The sequence below is a fragment of the Callospermophilus lateralis genome, chromosome 10 (assembly GCF_048772815.1).
Source record: "Callospermophilus lateralis isolate mCalLat2 chromosome 10, mCalLat2.hap1, whole genome shotgun sequence".
NCBI lineage: Eukaryota > Metazoa > Chordata > Mammalia > Rodentia > Sciuridae > Callospermophilus > Callospermophilus lateralis.
Genome location: NC_135314.1, coordinates 11,263,432 through 11,282,961, shown reverse-complemented (window position 1 = coordinate 11,282,961; position 19,530 = coordinate 11,263,432). Strand labels below are relative to the sequence as shown.

The window sequence follows — 19,530 nt, the reverse complement described above, 5'->3', positions numbered from 1 at the left end:
CCAGAACATAGTTTATAATTAAATGAACAAGTATATTTTTCTTCAAACTTAATATGACAAGAAATTTGTACCAAAGGGTTATGAGACACTAAACTGTATTCTACATGTATTAGAGAAAAGCAGATTATACAGGAAAATGGAGTTGACAGGAAAGTTATAGTCATTGAAAAATTACATTAACTCTATATTACTAATAATCTCTGGATTGTTTGTCATAAATAGAACAAAATGGAAGTATTTGATTGGGACTGGGACAAACTGTCCTGTGGCAGATAAAACAGTTTACCATGTAGACATTACAGGAAAGGAGAACTTCATGCTTTGCACAGCTTAGAACCAACTATAGGCACCTGCCAAATAAATACTACATACACATTTCTTTATTTTCATATACTGAAAATTTTTATTTTAAAATAAGTTTAAAGATAATTTGATAGAAGCTCATTTTCCAATCAAGTTTGAAATAACAATGAGAGCCACACCATCATTCATTCATAGGATTAATTTATAATCAAAGCAGGATTTGTGATGACAACATTAAATCCAGTGGTATTTCTAGAGAAAGGTGTTGGAAGGATCTTTAATTAGTCTTATTGTAATGTTAACTTTTATCTTTCTAAATCACCAATTCTTCCTTACTGAAACTAATTTTGTTACTAGAACTATTAAAAAATACTTCCCAAAAGAAAGCTAAGGGAAAAAATTGAATTTTGTTTTTACATAATTATGTCATTGTTAAAACAATGAGTGTGATTTTGCCAAATAGGCTTTCATATAACTAAAGTTTACTTTCTTGAAATTACACTGTTTAGTTTTGTTAATTTTCATAAAAAAGAAGCAAAAAATGATAAAGCATTAGCAAGAACATCTAAAAATGGTTCCTAAAAATCCAAAATACTAAGAAAAAGAAAAGACAGGTTTATGGTATGATAATAGAATTCATTAACGTGAAACTTTAGATGTATGAAGCAACAAATTCATACATCTAATGTGCTAAGACAGATGAAAAGCACATGTAAGATTGATAAATAGTCAGATACCTGTTACCCTGATGGTTGCTCCTGCTTTGAGAAAGGGAACACAGACATCAAAGGAAAGAGTTAGGAGGACAATTTGAGACCAACCAGCAACCCTAACAAATCAGTCTTCAAAATACTTTATAGTTTCATGTTACATACAGAATTCAAGAGCATTAATATTTGCAGGTTATAGCATAAGTTCAAAAGAAAATTCTAATTCCTTTTGTGATTTTGTTGAATTATGACCCAAACTTTGTCTTAAGTTGATTACTAACCAGTTTTTTTTTTTTTTTTTTAATTCTACCAAGCTTTTCAGAGCTCTAAAATATTTTAAACAGCCTGTTATGGACTGAATGTTTACTACCACCACCCCCAAAATTTGCATGCTAAAGCTCTAACCTCCCCCACCTTCCCCTCCACCTTGTGATGGCATTTGGAGGTAGGCCTTTGGAAAGTAATAAGGGTTAGTCCAGGTCATGAGGTTGGAGCTCCTTTGATGGAATAGTGAGTGACCTTGTGCCAAGAGGACACCAAAGAGACTGTGCACGTGTCCATTCCCCCCACCCCTCTTCTTCAGGCACATAGTTTAAGGAAAGACCATGTAAGCACACAAAAGAAGGTAACTGTCAGTAAGCCAAGAAGAAAACCCTCACCACAATCCCACCATGATGACACCATGATCTTGAACTTCCAACCTCCAGGACTGTGAGCAATAAATTCCTGTTGTTTAAACCAGTCAGTCCATCTACAGTACTTTTTACAGCAGCATAAGAAGACCAGGATATAGCCTTAGGATAATCTATGAGTGTCATAATCATCATTATTAGAGATGCAACTTTGCAAAAGCACTACACCACTGAAAATTAGCAGTCATTAAAAAAAAGTAGGTCAGGATCCAGGTCTATTTTATGTTACTAAAATGTCTTGAGGGGTGATACCATCACTAATTCATTTCATAATTTATTAATTTTAAGGCATAAGAAGTAATAACTGTCTTATTTTTATTGCTTAAAATTAAATCATAATGTTTCTATAATTTAGGAGTATTTTTAAAATCTAGTACTCTTGAGAAACTTGGGGTGAATCTTCCCCTATACGTAAAAAGATTATCTTATTTTCATCTTACTTTATATTTTTTTGGTGCTGGGGATTTAATCCTGGGGTGCTTTTTATCAGCTACATCTCCAGCCCTTTTTATTCTGAGATAGAGTCTTGCTGAGTTGCTATGGCCTTGCTAAGTTGCTGAGGCTGGTCTCGAACTTGTAATCCTCCTGCCTCAGCCTCCCAAGTCACTGGGATTACAGGCATATGCCACTGCATCTGGCAGAAGATTATCTTATTTTTAAACAGCAAAACTAATCTTGACAATATGGAGACACCATCCTTAAATCTATTACATACTTTACAGTCTCCGCTTTACCATTGCCCTGATGATCTTGGAGTCATGTATATCGGCTCTGGCACTGGATAAGAGAGTAGAAACAGGATTACATTAAGATATACAGGGCAGAGATTTTCTACTTTATTTCTTCCCTCACTGTCAACTATCACTTACTATTGGATTTCCTTATTTCTGGCTCTTAGCTCATTATTGGATGACTGAGTACAGGAAGTCAGTAATATACATGAGGCATTTTTATGCTGTGTAAAGGGCATATGACATATTATATAGTTGTTTAGGGTAAGAGAAGCTTTTCTATATTAGAGAAAAATTCTACATATTTTATATATATATATATATATATATATATATATATATATATATGCGAAAAAGTATATCAGAGAAAAATTAGAGAGTCAACAAACATTTTCGTAAAGGTTGGGTCAAGTATGTGTTTGTTTTAAATTCATTATTGACTGAGAGCAAGATTAATAAATACTTAAAAAATTACTAAATGTTCATTCTAAAACGCTCTCATACCATTGCCAAAATGCTACATTTCTTATATTTAAATATCTCACCCTTGTCAATATTGAAAAATCTTGCATATTTTTCAAGTTATGGCTAATTCAGAGAATTTTTTAAATGTGTATTATTTTCTGAATGGTATTATTCCTATGACTAAAAACTAGAAAGGTAAAAAAGCCACACCCACCCTTCCTTTTGAACCCCCAAACTATACATTCCCTGAGGAAACTGCAACCACTTTGCGATCCTTCACAAAGATAGTCTATACATAATAAAACCTCCAACCCTCAAAAAAGGAAATATGTTTCTGTGTATATAGTGTTCCGAGGAATTTAATATCAATGACTCAGGCAAAAGAAACTTTAGAATCTGTAATAATCGTGTTTGTCATTTTTGATGAACTGACTACAACAAATTTTGAGAACAAAATCTACCAAGCCACATACAAACCATGGGCTGTCAGTCATCAAATTAAATCACCATACTAGTTTCGATGAAAACCAGAAATCAAAACAGTGGAAAAATGGTGCTTGGTGGTTATTGGCATGTTCCTACTGCACTCCTATGTGCCACAGATGAATTGCAATCTTCCTGGACAGTTTGACTTTTGAAGTTTCTCAGCACAGTACTGCATCTGTCTTCACATTACATAGTGTTAGGAATAAATGTGCACTTGTACTCTATTTTAGGCTAGAGGCCCTAAAACAGTAAGAGCTCGCAATGGCTAGCTTGATTTGCCCTCCAATTACATTTTAAAATACAATAGTATACATTACAAGGGAGTGAGGAAAAAAGTTGTGGTTCATTAGAAGAGAGTGACAGAGGGAAAATAAGTGGATATATATTCTTTGAAGGGTTTCTACCATTATTAAATATCTTCAGTATCCTCAATTTTCTGAAGTTAAAAAAATGTGGAGGGTAGCTTATTTTAATTTTTAAAATATTTTTCTCTATTACATATCTATCCTTTTATAAATGTGACTGCCAACTGCTAATGATATCCAGATTGTTTTGAGTCTTTACTTTAGCATCTTTTTTTCACCATGTAAAAATACAAGAAGCCATTAGCTTCTGGCAACTAACTGGGTATATTCATATTGTATAAAAATAAATGCAAACTACTATATATCAACATGCTTAAGAGACACTGCAATTTTTTTGTATTTGGGGTCTTTCCAAAGTTTGGAAGCAGATTTTTAAAACTTTATACATTTCCTTGGCCTCGATGACATTTTTCAAGTTAAGAATTTATATATGACAAAAAAAAAATATGCACCTGTTAAATTTCATTTTAACAATTTTATTTATATGTGTATAATAAGAAAATTAAAAGTTCAATTTATTTGATTATATTTATAAAAAATAATTTTGTATATATCCACCAGAAGTCTCTCCAATGTGAGAGAACAAAGAATCTCTCTGATCATAGAATTTTAACCCACTAAGGCAATGGCACTGTTTTCTGAGAGACACTAATGAGATGATTTATTATTTTGACGGTTTTTAACAAGCACGAACCATCTAAACTGATCTAATATGACTAACTGAAATATCTTATGAACCCCAGTGACAGCTACAATGCAGAAAAGAATTACTGCTTACATCAAAAGGAACTAGAAATTATTTTCCCTGTATTGGAAATTATCCACCATGTTAATGGCCAATCTCTCTTCAGGAAGTGAAAGCCCAAAGTAATTTATGATTGTGAGCAATGAGAAAAATAAAAATGTTCTTGTTCATCCCAATTTATTAACTATTGAAAGTAAATTATGCATTTTAAAAAGTCATGAAGTTTTAACATTAACATGAGAAACTACTTAGAAATGCCCCAAAGAACCTGGTTTAGGAATGCTCTGAGAATTTTTAATCTAAGCCGTGTCTGAAAAATAACTTTAAAATCCCCAAATAACCAGAACATATATTTCTTATGTGACTAATCTGAGATGTCAAATGACATTTATTTGGTAAAGTCATTAACTCAGGATGCTATTAATACTAAATGGCAAAAATGAAAACTCTTATGTAATTTTTTAAAAAAGTTAATGATTAGAATAACTGTGTTCTAAGTGTATACACCAAAGATAATAATTTGTTTAATAATGAGACTTACTTGCAGCTGTGGAGAAGATTCTGAAGGCAAGCTATGGGAAGACCTGCTCCGTGGTGGGGGTTGTGGTGGCGTTTCCAAATTTGGCTGGGGGCCAGACTGAGGAATAGGTGCTGCCAAGGGGACAAGAGGCTCCTGCAACTTTTGAGCAGGTGCAGGCAGAGAAGGCTGTGGAGGAAAAGCAGCCTGAGGCTTCAGTGGTTCTGGAAGGAGAGCTGAGCCTGAAACACCAATGATTGTCAGAAGTTAGCTCTGTTCTGGAAAACCATGGTTTGTCTTTCTTTGGTGAAATGTTAGGAGGACATTCCAGTTGTTATTCCCTCTTGCCCCAACAAATAGCTCATTTCTATTGGCATGAAGAAGAAAGTATATCCCTATTTGAGTAAGTTGTGGAATGTGGCAGGTAACAGAAGGGGAAAGAAAAAAAAAGTGAAAGGAAAAAGTACAAAACTGGGATTTCTGATATAGTATCTACCTTTCGATGTGTCCAGTGGCTTGCTTTGGCTTTCAGGGGTCAGTCTTCCAGCAGATGCCCGAGCATGGCTCTGTGGGGCACTTATAACTCCAGCACGTGGAGGAATTGTCTGCAGTGGGAAATGTAACATTTAAGACATTTATTTATTTTCAACAGGTAAGATTTTTGTGAAAATGTCTGCTTTTTCATCTCATTTGTTCTCCTTTCTGGTATTAATCTCTATCTTGTCATTTTAATTATTCTCTACTTATCGTCACATACATTGATAAATTTTAAAATCTTCATGGAAGAGACTGAGACAATGCTAATGTATATGAGGAGATAGAGAGATATATACCTGAGCTACTAGAGACTTCAGAAAACTTCACCCTGAGATTTTTTTTAACACAGAAGTAAAACTCTTTACCAACTAACTCAATAATCTACATTAAATACATTAGAAGATACAATGGTGGAAAATATATTTTTCTATTTTCATGCTTGCTGAGGGCTCTAAGCCCACAATACTTATTTTAAGCAAGTTAATATGAACTTTCAACCCCCCCAAAATTCTGACTTTCCTTCCCAATTCTTACAGTATTAAATAAAATTTTAAAAGTTCTGTGGAAGTGTGGTAGCGGAGTCAGTGCATGGCAATTTTTCCTTTTTGAAATACAGTGTGTAATAAATATCTTTAGGTATATTCTACAGGCATTTTAATTCAGAGAGTAATATTGCATAGAGAAAATCACCTTCAGATTGTTAAATAGATAGCTACAACAGAAAAGGCAAAAAATTCTATATTCATGCGAAGTAGTTCCCTAGGTTCCTACAACCTTTATTTCTAGGTATCATGATAGCTCTAGGTTCTCCACTCATCAAATAGGGATCACTCTACTACACGGGCCAAAGTTATTGATTATTGGTTTCTGTTCCTATTTCTCTTGCTTTTTGATTGCTTGTTATAGACCAAAGGAAATTTTCATTTGGATAAATAATGGGCAAATTATGTGTAAAACAAAACACATGCTAAAAATACAGAATGCCGTAGATTCATAAAGGAGGGAAAAAACCTTGAAAACTGCTTGTTTTTCGGAATAGTTTTAGTACCCAATTCGGTCATATTTTTTTTCCTGCTAACTAAAATCCTTCTTATTGAAGGATGGTCTATGTAGGCATTAATTACTTAGATAACATGATAAATAGCTGACCAAAATATCACCTTCTCATACACTTAAAGACGAAGATATTTAATATGATAAAATAGTTAAGTATATCACTTTTATCCAAGTAATAAAGTTTGTTTATTTCAAAAAACGTGGAAATAATGTTAAGAGTTGGAAGCTACCTTGGAGATCATCAATTTCCTTACTTTAAGAGTTAAGGAAACTGAGGCCTTGAAAAGTCACATGATTTCTCCAAGGTAAGAAAACTGAATAGTAGCAAATTGGGATCCAAAACTGAAATCCTCTGGCTCTGAGGCTAGGTGTTACCTACCGGTCTGGCTGCACCATATCCAGCAGGTCCTGGGCCTGCAAGTCCTGCTTGAGGCGGAGGCTGATTCCGTCCTAGAATAAAGACAGGCATCATATATTTAAGTGTAAAAATAACAAAAAGAACTAGAAACCATGTACTTATATTCCAAGTGTCTATTTCATGGTCCAGTTTTAAGAGTAAGTAACTACATTTAAGTGTTTTTACCTATATTATCTTTCCGTGTTGTTCCAGGACTTTTGGGTGCTTTGAAGCAGGAAGGAAAAAAAATTAGTCATAAATAAACAATAAAATAATATTGTATAATATCAGTTGGTTGTTCTACTTCATTACCAGCAGAGAGTACTTAACAAAGTACTTAGCTTTGGTCAAGGATGTGGGTATTACTGGTCCTAAATGAAATACTCCAAAAGAGAAAAATTAATAAGAGAGAACTTTATAAAAGACAAGAGTAGCTGTCTGAAGCTTCACTCACCGGTTCACTTTAAGGCAATAGTCCTCACAGAGCTCTCTGTTTGTGAACCTTGAGAACACAGAGTAGCTGCATGAATGGTCACAAGCAGTGGCCACTGAAACTGCCTCTCCTCAGAGCTTGGCAGACAAATGGCTCTTGAGCAGTAGGCAGGGCTGTCTTTTTCAAGTTACACAAGTGGTTCCTCATGGGGCTTCATGTTGTGTTACTGTACATAAAGTTATGATGAGAACTTCTGGATTCACAGCTAAATTGTATGAGACAGAAGGCAGGCATATATCTGTCATATTACCAAATATCTGCCTGTAGAAGATGGTGTTAAAATGTGGTTTAAACTTACTAGAAAGCTAAAGGATGAAATGAAAATTACTCATGGGGACAAAAGGAGTAGAGGGATTAGCAAGCAGCCTCTTAGATTTATTTTCCTTTTTGAAAAGCAATTCAAGTGTAATTGTTACATAAAACATATCAGACCTTTAATAACTAATCTTAACAAAAGGTCTCTAATCTTAATAATATTTTGAATAAATCTTGCTCAGTACCAATGTACATAGAAATACATGTTTTCTGAAACCATCCACAAAATACTATATTCTTGGACCTTAATTAATGAGTTTAATTATATTTACTAATTTTTAAAACTTTGGATTTGGCATATTCCAAAAAATATTTTTGAAGGCATTCTTTGAAGTGGTTAATTTCACAACCTAAATATACATGAAATAATTAAACAAGAGCACAAATAACATATAAATCTTGGGGAAATTAAGAAGATAGCTATTAGAAACATACACACAACACAGAATGAAAAGCAAAGAAGTACAAGGTATACATAAGGAGGGAGAGTGGAAGTTTACAATTGAACTAAGAAAAGATTCATGTGCCTTTAAACACTGGAGGGCTGACATTTAGAAATAAAATGAGAGAACCATTTCTATAATGCAAAAGTCTTGTTACCTTCCATCTCTCTCCTAGCTACCCCAGGACTGGGAGGGGCTCCAATACCTTTTCAAAGAAAGAACAAAAACTATATATTGTTCAGGGCCCACAGCACAAAATGAAAGGCAGGTACACAATTAGTTTTGCACAAAGGCTCTTTTATTATTTTAAATCTTACACAGCTAGGTAAGCACTCTGCCACTAAGCTACATCCCTGGCCCCCAAAGTGAAAATAATGATGCTGAGCCCAAAATTCAATTCTCCCTTTCTTCAAATCAAGGAATAAAGCTCAGTGGAGGAGTACTTGCCTAGCATGCACAAGGTGCTGTGTTTTATCTTCAGCACTGCAAACACAAAACAGAATCCCTAAACTCTAACAATAAAAGTGGGGTAACAACTTTCTTTTTTATATCTGAGATTATCTGCATTAGGGAATCAAACAATATGTTTATTGAAAGTCTTTTTTTGAATTATCTCATTTTTTATATCCAGAGTTAAATCAATAATATAAGCTGTAATATTTCACAATCACAAAGGAGAAAAAAAGCCAGGTGCAGTGTCGCGTTCTTGTAATCCCAGAGGTCCGGGAGACTGAGTCAGGAGGAACACAAGTTCAAAGCCAGCTTAAGCAATGGTGAGGTAACTCAGTGAGACCCTGTCTCTAAATAAAATACGAGATGCTAAGCAACTCAGTGAGACCCTGTCTCTAAATAAAATACAAAATAGGACTGGGGATATGACTCAGTGGTTGAGTGCCCCTGAGATCAGTCTCCAGTACCACAAAAAAGGGGGGGGGGATTGGGGGGAAGTCTGAAATAAAGTTTTAACTTATTTATGTTTTGGGTACAGGGGATTGAACCCAGAGGTGCTTTACCACTGAGCCACATCCCTAATCCTTTTTTATATTTTTATTTTGAGACAGGGTCTCAAGAAGTTGCTTAAGGTCTTGCTAATCTGCTGAGGCTGGTCTCTAACTTTTGACTTTCCTGCCTCAATCTCCTGAGCTGCAAGGATAACAGGCATGCACCACCCCTGCACAGCTAACTTAAAAGAATAGAAGTTTGGAGCCATTTTTAATTGGGGGTATTAATGTATTCACCTTGACTGTTATCAAACAAATCTAAAATGTCTCTCAATAATAGGGATCAAACTCTAAAACATTAATGAACCAAGATGCATACATGATAACAATTGTAAATGGTTACCTCCAAATTCTTTTCTAGCAGGTGCAGGACTCCTAGCCCCTTATAGTTCGTAAGAAATATGCAGCAGAAAGGAAATGACATTAAATAAAGAATTGACATGTCAAGATTAGCTAGAGTATTCATGATGTCAAGTGTCAGGAATTACAGTTATCTAGATACTATTAAAAAGCTTTTGTTCAATGCACATATTCATAAGAATTAGAGTAACAACACTGTAACTGCATATACTGGCCAAATTATATTGTTATATTGTATGCAAGACAAATATAACAACAAATCCCATCATTATGTACAACTATAATGTCCCATAAAAATGTGGGGGGAAAAGGAACATTTAAACATATATATAAAACTTTATTATTAAATAATATGCATGCTCTTTAGTTATAACCATGCAACTTATAGAAATTAGTCAATTTTAATGAATTTATAAAGCCAGAAATGAGGATTTTTTAAAAACTAAAGCTAGTTTTATTTACGAACAATTTTTATGTCTGACTACATCAACTTAGCAAAACCAAAACAAATACATTTTGAACACTAGTAAGAAGGCAGTTCTGAAAACATGCTGGAGGAATTTACTTGGTAAAAAATGTTTTACTTGTTTTGACGCACCTACCGTGTTCTTTTGAGAAAAGCGGTAGCAGTAACAACAATGATGAAAAACAATAAAACTAGAAGCCTGAGATATGAAAAGATGCAGAACATTTTAAAATAAAGTGGAGTAAAATTTCAAATTTTAGCAGAAATGAAAATAAAGTGGTTAGTTACCTGAAGGTGGAGGTGGTCTCTGTGGAGGGGCAGGACGTGTGGGAGGAGCAACTGGGCGAGGAGGGGGTGGCCGCTTGGGCTCTAAAGTCTGAGAAGAATCCTTCTGCTGTGATTGGGTTGCAGGCTGAGTGTCAACAGGAGAACCTGAAGAAAGTACACTAGGTAAGAAGATCAGGTGACAAGTGGGCTATGGCAGAAAGGAATGTACTTCATAAATACATATTAAAATGTCCTATTTTGCTAACTTAAAAAATTTATATATGAACATAGAGAAATGATACCCATTTTCAGTATGAATTAAAAAAAAAAAAAAGCACTCAAGTCTACCATTAAACTTCCCTTTGGTACCACAGCCACAATGATACTAATTCTATATTGACTTCTTATCTAGGCCCAGGTGTTAAAAGCTGATTTATTAAGTGACCCTATTAAGAAGTACAAAGTATTAGTTAAGTCATGGGAAGTCTGTTGGCCAGTAGAGAAAAAGAATGAAAGGCCCAAACAGTTATGGATTCTCACCAGAACAACAGAAAATCATCAACTGTAAGACACAGACAATGCTAACCCCATAGAAAAAGAATTAAGAAAATTTTTATCTTGTGGCATCAATGACAATGAGTTTCCTTTTCAATGAAAATTTATCATCTGCAAATTTTCCTCTTTTGTATGCAGGTACTCATCATATAGGAACAAGAGTTAGGCAATAGTGGCTCTCTAAAATCAAACACACTGATTAGAGAAAGTCTATACAAAATGTTTAAGTAAAATACACACTCTGTGAACTAGGAGGCCCAGGAGTTCTAGATGGTGCTCGGCTTGGTCTGATGGGAAGGGAAGGTACAGGACCCTCTGATATTGTGGGTGACTGGCAGGGACTAGTCCTGGGTGAAGAGCTTGGGGAAGTGCCAAGGCCAGAACTTGAAGATGGCTGGAGATGTTGAGGAAGAAGCTCCTCTACTTCAGCACTATAGTCATCAACATCACCTAAGGAAAGAGAGGTGTTAGAGAGAGGACCATTTCAACTTATTCAAAGATGTTTTATGTGATTTAAATACATAAATGAAAGTCCTTAACATTAGGACTTTGCCAAAACACATGGACTAAGCACATAGGCATGTTTAAAAGATTTATATGTAAAAAAATTAGAAATAGTACAAATGCTCTTACAGAAAATGTAAAGACACCTGTTACCTCAGAGCACCACTACTTCAAGCTGGAGTGACCAAATGGGCTTCTGCCATTCCCTTGGTGCAGACTCAGAAGTGGACTGCTCTCCCTCCACGCCTGTCTACTGTCTCTACGGAGCTCCCCTGCTTCCCTGCCCAGCTCAGGTCTGGTTCTATAGGAAATAAGCTCTTGGGCAGGCAGCCACACACCCTTCCCCAGAAGTCTCCTCCCTCACGATCCCCACAATACAGACCCTCTTTGCTTTACATGAACACCAGTCTTCCCTGAGGTGTCCTCATCTCCACTTACCTCAGGGCTGGAAAGTGGGGTCAGGGTGCCCCTTATAACCTAATTCCAATTCCAGAACATTAATTTTCTACCTCTAAAAAAATGTCCTATTTTCTTTTGAAGCTATGCTATCAGAGATTTATTTAACACTCTACCTCACTTCTTGCAGTTATCTCCAACACTCACCCTTCTGGTCTCTTAAACACGTTTGTCAAGGACTACGAAGGCAGCAAGATGGCAAATTGAGTCCTACCATCTTTCTGTGTGACTTGTGGACAATGTATTAAATTTATGGTTTTCAGTCTCTTATGGGCTCTCAAAGCTGCCTGGAAACTGCATGATTTCCTAGTTGACTTTTCCCCTCACCCCTCTCAGAAACTATCTTGAAGCTTCCTGACTCTTCTGAAATTGTGGATTGTTCCACTCCTGCAGATAGATAACTTCAACACTTACATTTCACAGTCCTAAGATGGGACCCCCGCCTCTCTCCACACACACACAACCTGCCTGCAGGCTGGAGTCTAATTCCATGCTCAGCACTCAGATATTTGTGGATGGAAAGAATGGGGTCCTAATAACCCCATTTGCTTAGTGATCTTGCTGTTATTCTGTCCTGCCCTTCTTCATCAGTCCTTTCTCTTCTAGCAGCTCTCTTCCATTTGTATGAAGTACACTCAAGCCTCTTCTAGTTAAAGAAACAAACAAAACTACCTCTGCGTCTCCCACCCCCCGTCCCCCACCCGCCCCACCCCGTCTCCATGAAGCTCTTGTCCTCTTATCTACCACTTTTAGCCAGGTTTCCTTAAAGAGCTTCTACACCCCCTCCACTTCTTCACCTTCCACCCATGACAGTTTCTTCCATCTGGCTCCAACAACCACTGAAATTACTCCTACGAAGGTCACTGCCAGCTTTTTTCCCTGTTATTTAATCAGAAGGTCAAGATTCTATCCTTATTTCTACTCATCTCTCTGTCTCCAAGATACCATGAACTACTCCTTCCTTATTATACTTTCTTTCCTCGATTTTTAAAACTACAAAATTCTCCTGAGTCCCTGACATTTTTAGTTGTTTCTTCTCATTTCCTTTTACTGGGCAGCCTCTGCCTTTCTTTGAACTGTATGTTCATATTCTATCTCAGGACTATTTTTCCATATTCAATTCTTTCTCTTGTCTCTACATAACCCTAGTACTAAGCCAGAGTATTAAATAACCGTGTCTTTATTGGCCATTAGAGTTACCTTTTGAGTCCAGAGCTTTCTCCTGAGCACCAAACCCACATTTTCAAGAGCTGATATCTGGAACTCCTGAACCCACAGACATTTCAAATCCCACATATTCAGAATGAAATTCATTTTCCACCCCACAACTGTTCCTCCTGCTGCATTTTTTTTCTCCCTCAGAAACACTCTTGTATAATGAATTTAGATCTTCATTCTCCCTCTCAGGCCTATACATATGCTTTCTCCCTAAATCATTCTAATCTATCCTCTTTAATACAATTCCCCCCTCAGTCTTCAGATTTTTAAATTTCAATTCCTCTGTGAAACCTCACCCAACTCCTCAAATCCTGGCTAGGCAATTTTATTATGAGCTACTATAGTACCATTCATTATCACTTTGATGCCACTTTATTATAACTGCCTGTGAAGCAATGAATTCTAGGACAGCAAGGACCAAAGTCATTGGATTTCCAGCACCTGGCACATAAACCTAATGAATACTTCTATGTGTGTCCCAAGGAGAAAGAGAAAGATAAACTTGGCATTAAGACTTTACTGATGGGAAAGAAACTTCCCAGCGCTACAGAAGTAAACCTATTCAACAAACAAACGAACCTTCCATATCAAAATCTGCTGCAACCTCCGCATCTTCACCGAGCAGGGTAGAGCTTGTTGATGAAGGCAATGTGACACTAATTTTCTCTAAACTCATTTCTTCTTCCAAATTTTTTATCCAGTCTGGACTTTTTAAAGTAATGTTTATTGTCCGGCTCAATAACTAGTTGAATAAAAAAGATATAAAATTCAGTAATATGAAAACTATTATTTTGGAAGAAAGAGGCAGCCTTAGTCATACTACGCAATGGTATAAATGATTAATTTAATTAGACTCAATTCAACATAATTCTTCCACTTTGTAACTAGTTTGAAGGCTATTCCCAATTCTCCCCTTAAGGCTTGTGATGCTATATATAAAGGTCTTCTTTTCTAGGCTGCACAAAGATTCAAGTTTCCTTTACCACAGTCAGTACCTCTTCTTGGCCAGCTGTAAATTCCCTGACAACTTTGTTACCCAATTTTGTATTTTATTTTGATCATCAGATTAAAATAATAAATAACAGAAATAACTGTTGCTACATGAAAAAAATATATAGAAGACATGTTAGAGTATCTTTAACCTATACAGTGCTAGCATTTAGAATATTGTGAGAACTGAACATCATTTTAAATCTTCCACAAAAATTAATCATTCTAAAAACAGAACAACAGACATCTGCAAAACTGGCACTCTGCCTTTGCTATAAATTTGAGTGGTTTTTAGACTAAAATATGATTTAATTAAACCAACAACATGTTATAATCAAGTTGTGCCAGGTCATATTGAAATACTTTTAAAATACTTTAAAAAACTTTCCAACGGCTTTAAGACTAGTTGGTCAAGAATTGTCAGATTGTGCACAAAAAAGAAATTCTCACTAAAACCCATATTAAGTGTAACAAACTTGCTTTCTACATAAGTTATATCACACACAGTTCCAAATTCTTTTGTTTGAAGTTTTTTGATATGAACAAGATGGAAATTCTTTTGGTATTTACAAATGAACTGTGTACCTCTGATCAATATGCTGTGCTAAAAGTTGGCATCTTTGTGGGTGCAGAGCTTCCCTGGCTGAATGTGTTATTGATATTAAAATTCTTTGAAGGCACAAAGGTTGAAAAGTTGGTAATCTGAATGGCAAAGCTGTGTTTAATAGTAATTTGGCATCCACATTAAGTTTTGAAGTCAGAGTACATAGAATTAATAATCTATCACTTGATTATTAGTCCAAGTATTAAAATCAATTCAATTTCATAAATTAGCCACATGCTTTACAGGTCATTTATTACTTGTTAAAATCAATAAAATTCTTTTTTTAAATTATTTTTTACTTATAGGTGGGCACATATCTTTATTTTATTTTTTAATGTGGTGATGAAGATCAAACCCAGGGCCTTTTACCTCATTAACTGAAAATACATTAAAGATAATCTTGCTGCAGGCCTACAAGTAGAGTCATCAGACAATTTCAGAATGGCTTAAAATCAATACAACTAACTTACCTCTTTACCATTTAGGTTCAGAACACTCAATGCAGAGCTTCCCTCCAAAAATGTAACCCACATTTTATCTTCTACAAATCTTTAATAAAGATAAAAGCAATAAAAAAACCAATTAATTCTTTAGCTAGAACTAACTCAATGACTAAAGTCCACTGATTACTGATAACACGCTGACAGAGGTCAGGAGTATAAGGAGGGAGGACAATAGGACTGATGATGACTTGGAGAGGGCACTCTTCCCCCTCACACTTCAATCCCTGTTCTTTCAAACACTAGGCTAATAAAACAGGGAGAAGAAATGGGCCTTGTTCAAAATGATCTTAAATATAAAGAGAGTAAACTACAGAGCAAAGATACAAGTCTCCTAACCCTGTAGTCCAGGAGTATGTATTTTTATTGTCTCAGTGTCTTCCTTAAATGACATTTGATCAAAAAAGATGACAGGGAGTTACCACCAGAGACAGACAGACAGACACAGACACACACAATACACACACACACACACACACACACACACACACACACCAGGTTACAAGAAGTCTTAGGTTATAGTCTGTCTTTAGTTCTTGACAATACAACTCTTGGCCCTTCAATGGTCTTTGGTATGATCTTAAGTTTATACTTTTGGAATGAAATTAAACCTCCAAAGGGGAAATTAAAAAAAGGACATTAGAACAAGTTTCAAGGACGGTCACTGTTATATAATAAAATTATTGTGCTAAAAAGAACAAAACAGTAAGACCTGAACCATTAGCAACTATATAGAGAAAATATCTACGATACACACACAGACACCTACGTGCATACACACTTTCACACTAGGACTCAAAGGTATACATTACGGATATTAAGCAAAAGTGCACATAGTACTTTACCCTGTTGAAATCAAGGGCCTGGAACAGATTTTTATAATCACTAAAACATGACCAAGGTAACTGATTCAATTTCTTTGGCATAAAGTTATTAAGCTGCAGGATTCAGGATACTGTAATGTCAAGATGCTGTCATTCTCATACAGAGATGTTATTCTTAGAGAATATGAAGGTATCTTTTTCATATTGTTGGCAACAGATGATATTCCTCTTCAAAGGTCACAAACATCTGTTAGGGCTGCACTGAGGCCGCACCAGTTCCCCAACACTGAACATTATTTGTTCTTTGATCGTGGTACCAAAGCTTTTATGATTCTAGGTCATAAAATAATTTCTTGGTCCTTATCCTCAATTAACAAAGTGACCCTTACACATTTTTAACTTTAACAAGAGATTTCGGTTTTTAGACATTCATGGATTTAAGTAGGTCCTCTAGCAACTGTATTTTCTTCCTACTTTCACCACTAACCTAAAAGCAATAGTCTTTTCCTTCAATTAATTTATATATTTAAATGTATCCAAATTTGTCCTGTCTACATTTCCAGGAACCACTTATTTAAATTTAAAGGCATTTACAGACTCAGTCATTCTTTAATGGCTTCTTATTCTAGACCAAAAGGGAATAATTTAGTTTTAATGCTTACAGTTTTGTTTACTTTTGTTTCTTTGCTTACTTTCATTGCTTGCTTTTTCTTTATCAACTGGGCTATCATAAGGTATAACAATGAATATTCCAGGTGTGGAGACACCTCACAGTTTTATATTAATGTCGCCTTATTTTCTTACCAATACTTTTTCTAATCATGATAATAAGCATTTTGAGGAATGCTGTTGGCTCCAATTTTGAGCTAAGAAAATCCCAGTGGGTTACAAAGACAGATAGGTCCCTTTCCTTTATCAACCTTTCATTCCTTACACAATCTGGACTCATTTGAGAGCAGTATTTCACATTTACTCATGAGGATGCTTATTGGCTACTCTGCTGCCCACTCACACAGTGCACAGATCCTTTTGGTGGTATGGCATTTCTGTAGTTGGCAGAGCTTACTGGCATCTGTGAACTTGGAAGATTTCATTATGTACTTCCTAGAGTCTTAAAATTTTAAAAGATTTTTGTTTTCTTTTTTAAGGTTTAAAATATTGTTGTCAAAAAATCTGAGGGAAGTCTAAATACAATTTCCTCATTTACTTCTAAAGTGTCTCAGGCATGATTTTCATTCTACAGAAAGCACACCATCTGTGAACTGTACTTTTAGAATACAGGGAAGTTTATTATGTGGCTCTTCCCAACAAGACTACAAGCAGAAGTTGCATCAAGTGCTCCTCTGCTCTTCCACAGCACCTAGTAAAGAGATGTGCTCATTGAACATCTGTAAACATACCTAAGAAAGCAAACACCACAAAAAGGCATTTAATAGTACTTCTTTCTCTATGGCATTCAAATATACATGTCATTCTCAAAACTGCTACACATATGGGAGAGAACACTTTTAAAACAAGAAAAGAAGCATCTGCTTCTGCAAAGGGCAGATGTTAAACCAATGAGGGAAACCAAGACTGAATCGAATGACTCCGAACTGTTCATCATTTCTCTCGGTTGGAAATTAAACAGACTTAAACTAATCTAAACATCATGTTTCTTAATCTGAAGGAGGGATAATCCCTCCACTTAACTTTTATCACTCCTTAAAAAATAATCACAGCTTTGTTTTGTTATAGAGCTTGTTTATACATTACATTGTGTAGGAATCTCAAGAAGTCATCTCTGAATTTGCACATATTTCTCTCTTCAACTGTTCATATAAAATTTTCATTATTCAATTTAAGCTTTCTAAGTAGAGAATTCAGTTTCAAAACCTATGAGCTCTTTGAATAACATCTATAGTATGATTTTTCTTTAGTTTGGAAATAAAAATATTCATACATTATTAAAACACCAATTAGGTAATCTGTAATACAGAAACTATTGTTTGTGAATCATGAGCTGCTTTTGGATAACAAATATTTTACTTACCTTATGAGTATAACTTCACCAAAATTTGCAAACTGCTGCAGGAGCTCATCAATTAATGCATCATCGAAAAAATTATTTTCTTGCAAAGAACTTTTGATTGAAACCAATACTGTACCATCTGGTGGACCCTGAACTGCAATTACTTCTTTATAAATGTTTTGCCTCTCTTCGGCTTCAACTTCAAATATATCTATATCAATCAGGGCAACAACAGGCCTTAAAACATAAAGGAAGATAGATGTGTTAGAAATATTTTTAAAAGGATGTATTTCAAACCAACTTCAAGCACCATTAGAAATATTGAGACAGTTAAAACCTATGGTCAGAAGTCTTCAGCTCAGCTCTTCCATAATGCAGCAAAGTGCCAGGAGTCCACGTGTACAGTATTTTGCTTTCATCTTGAAAACTAGCATTTAGAAGATCTAAATCTTCAGCTGCAGTCAGAACAAAACACAAGACCATATGATCATGACAGATCATGTGCAGCAAAGAGGCATATCTTTCCTTTCCTTAGCTTTAGCTGTCTAAGGCTAGAATGCCAGACACCCTTGTTAATGGACAGGAAGTCTAGGCACCTTTAAATTACAAAGGTTTTTTTAGTAGTTTTATCATTTTCTTGTTTATTTAGTAAAAATTATAATGTGGCCTTACTTCTAAGATTACTTAGAGGCCTGTGACCAAATAGTGTTTTATAATAATTCAATATCGGGCTGGGGATGTGGCTCAAGCGGTAGCGCGCTCGCCTGGCATTCGTGCGGCCCGGGTTCGATCCTCAGCACCACATACAGACAAAGATGTTGTGTCCGCCAAATACTAAAAAATAAATATTAAAATTCTCTCTCCCTCTCTCTCCTCTCACTCTTTCTTTAAAAAAAAAAAATAATTCAATAGACAAGTGACAGTTCAAAGTACACACAGACCACTTTATTTATTCAACCTAAAAACTTGAATTAGTATTCAACTGAAAAATTTTTAAAGTTTCCTGCCTTCTCTTTTTATGAAATTAGGCCTCTAAAACAGATTATTTTTAAAAATGTCATATCTAAGTTTTATTTATTTTATTCTAGGTAACTTTTGTTGAAAAGAATTAGCTTTCTTCTTCTTCATTGGTTTTATATCATTTTAATTCACCTAAATAAAGAAGTCCATTTTCCAACCTGATCTATCAAACGGCCACTTCCTCCTCCTCCAGAGGACACGGTCTGTCCATGCAGGGGTGCGGCACTTCTCACTGGTGTCATAGTCATCAGAAAATAAGTCATATTTATAGGTAGGAGCAAAGGTTACTTTTCCCTCCAAAAATCCTCTAAAAATCTAAAATAAACATACACAAAGCAAGTTATTGTAAAATGCACAAAAGTTCTGTTTTTGTTCAGGCAATCATTCATTAAATATCTATTATGTAATAAATACCCTGGAATGAAATTTGTATCATCTAATGAACACTTTAACTAACTAAGTGGAATAAAGTTTAAAAAAAACCCACAAAAACAAAAGA

The 19,530-nt window shown here is 35.3% G+C and overlaps 1 protein-coding gene across 4 annotated transcripts in view; it reads right to left on the bottom strand.

Moving 5' to 3' along the window:
• Synj1 (synaptojanin 1) overlaps positions 1–19,530 on the bottom strand; it is an 81,949-nt gene that overhangs the window by 4,264 nt on the left and 58,155 nt on the right. For 2 of the 4 annotated variants that reach the window (XM_076866949.2, XM_076866950.2), the window contains exons 18-28: positions 19,190–19,346; positions 18,349–18,466; positions 18,033–18,248; positions 15,147–15,225; positions 13,662–13,824; positions 11,145–11,354; positions 10,371–10,514; positions 8,413–8,460; positions 6,987–7,057; positions 5,511–5,619; positions 5,039–5,256 (exon numbers count right to left, since the gene is read on the bottom strand). In XM_076866949.2, coding sequence (XP_076723064.2) covers positions 5,039–5,256; positions 5,511–5,619; positions 6,987–7,057; positions 8,413–8,460; positions 10,371–10,514; positions 11,145–11,354; positions 13,662–13,824; positions 15,147–15,225; positions 18,033–18,248; positions 18,349–18,466; positions 19,190–19,346 — 1,533 coding nt within the window. The remainder of the gene's footprint in view (positions 1–5,038; positions 5,257–5,510; positions 5,620–6,986; positions 7,058–8,412; positions 8,461–10,370; positions 10,515–11,144; positions 11,355–13,661; positions 13,825–15,146; positions 15,226–18,032; positions 18,249–18,348; positions 18,467–19,189; positions 19,347–19,530) is intronic. The other 2 variants (XM_076866951.2, XM_076866948.2) reach the window with 1 other exon arrangement.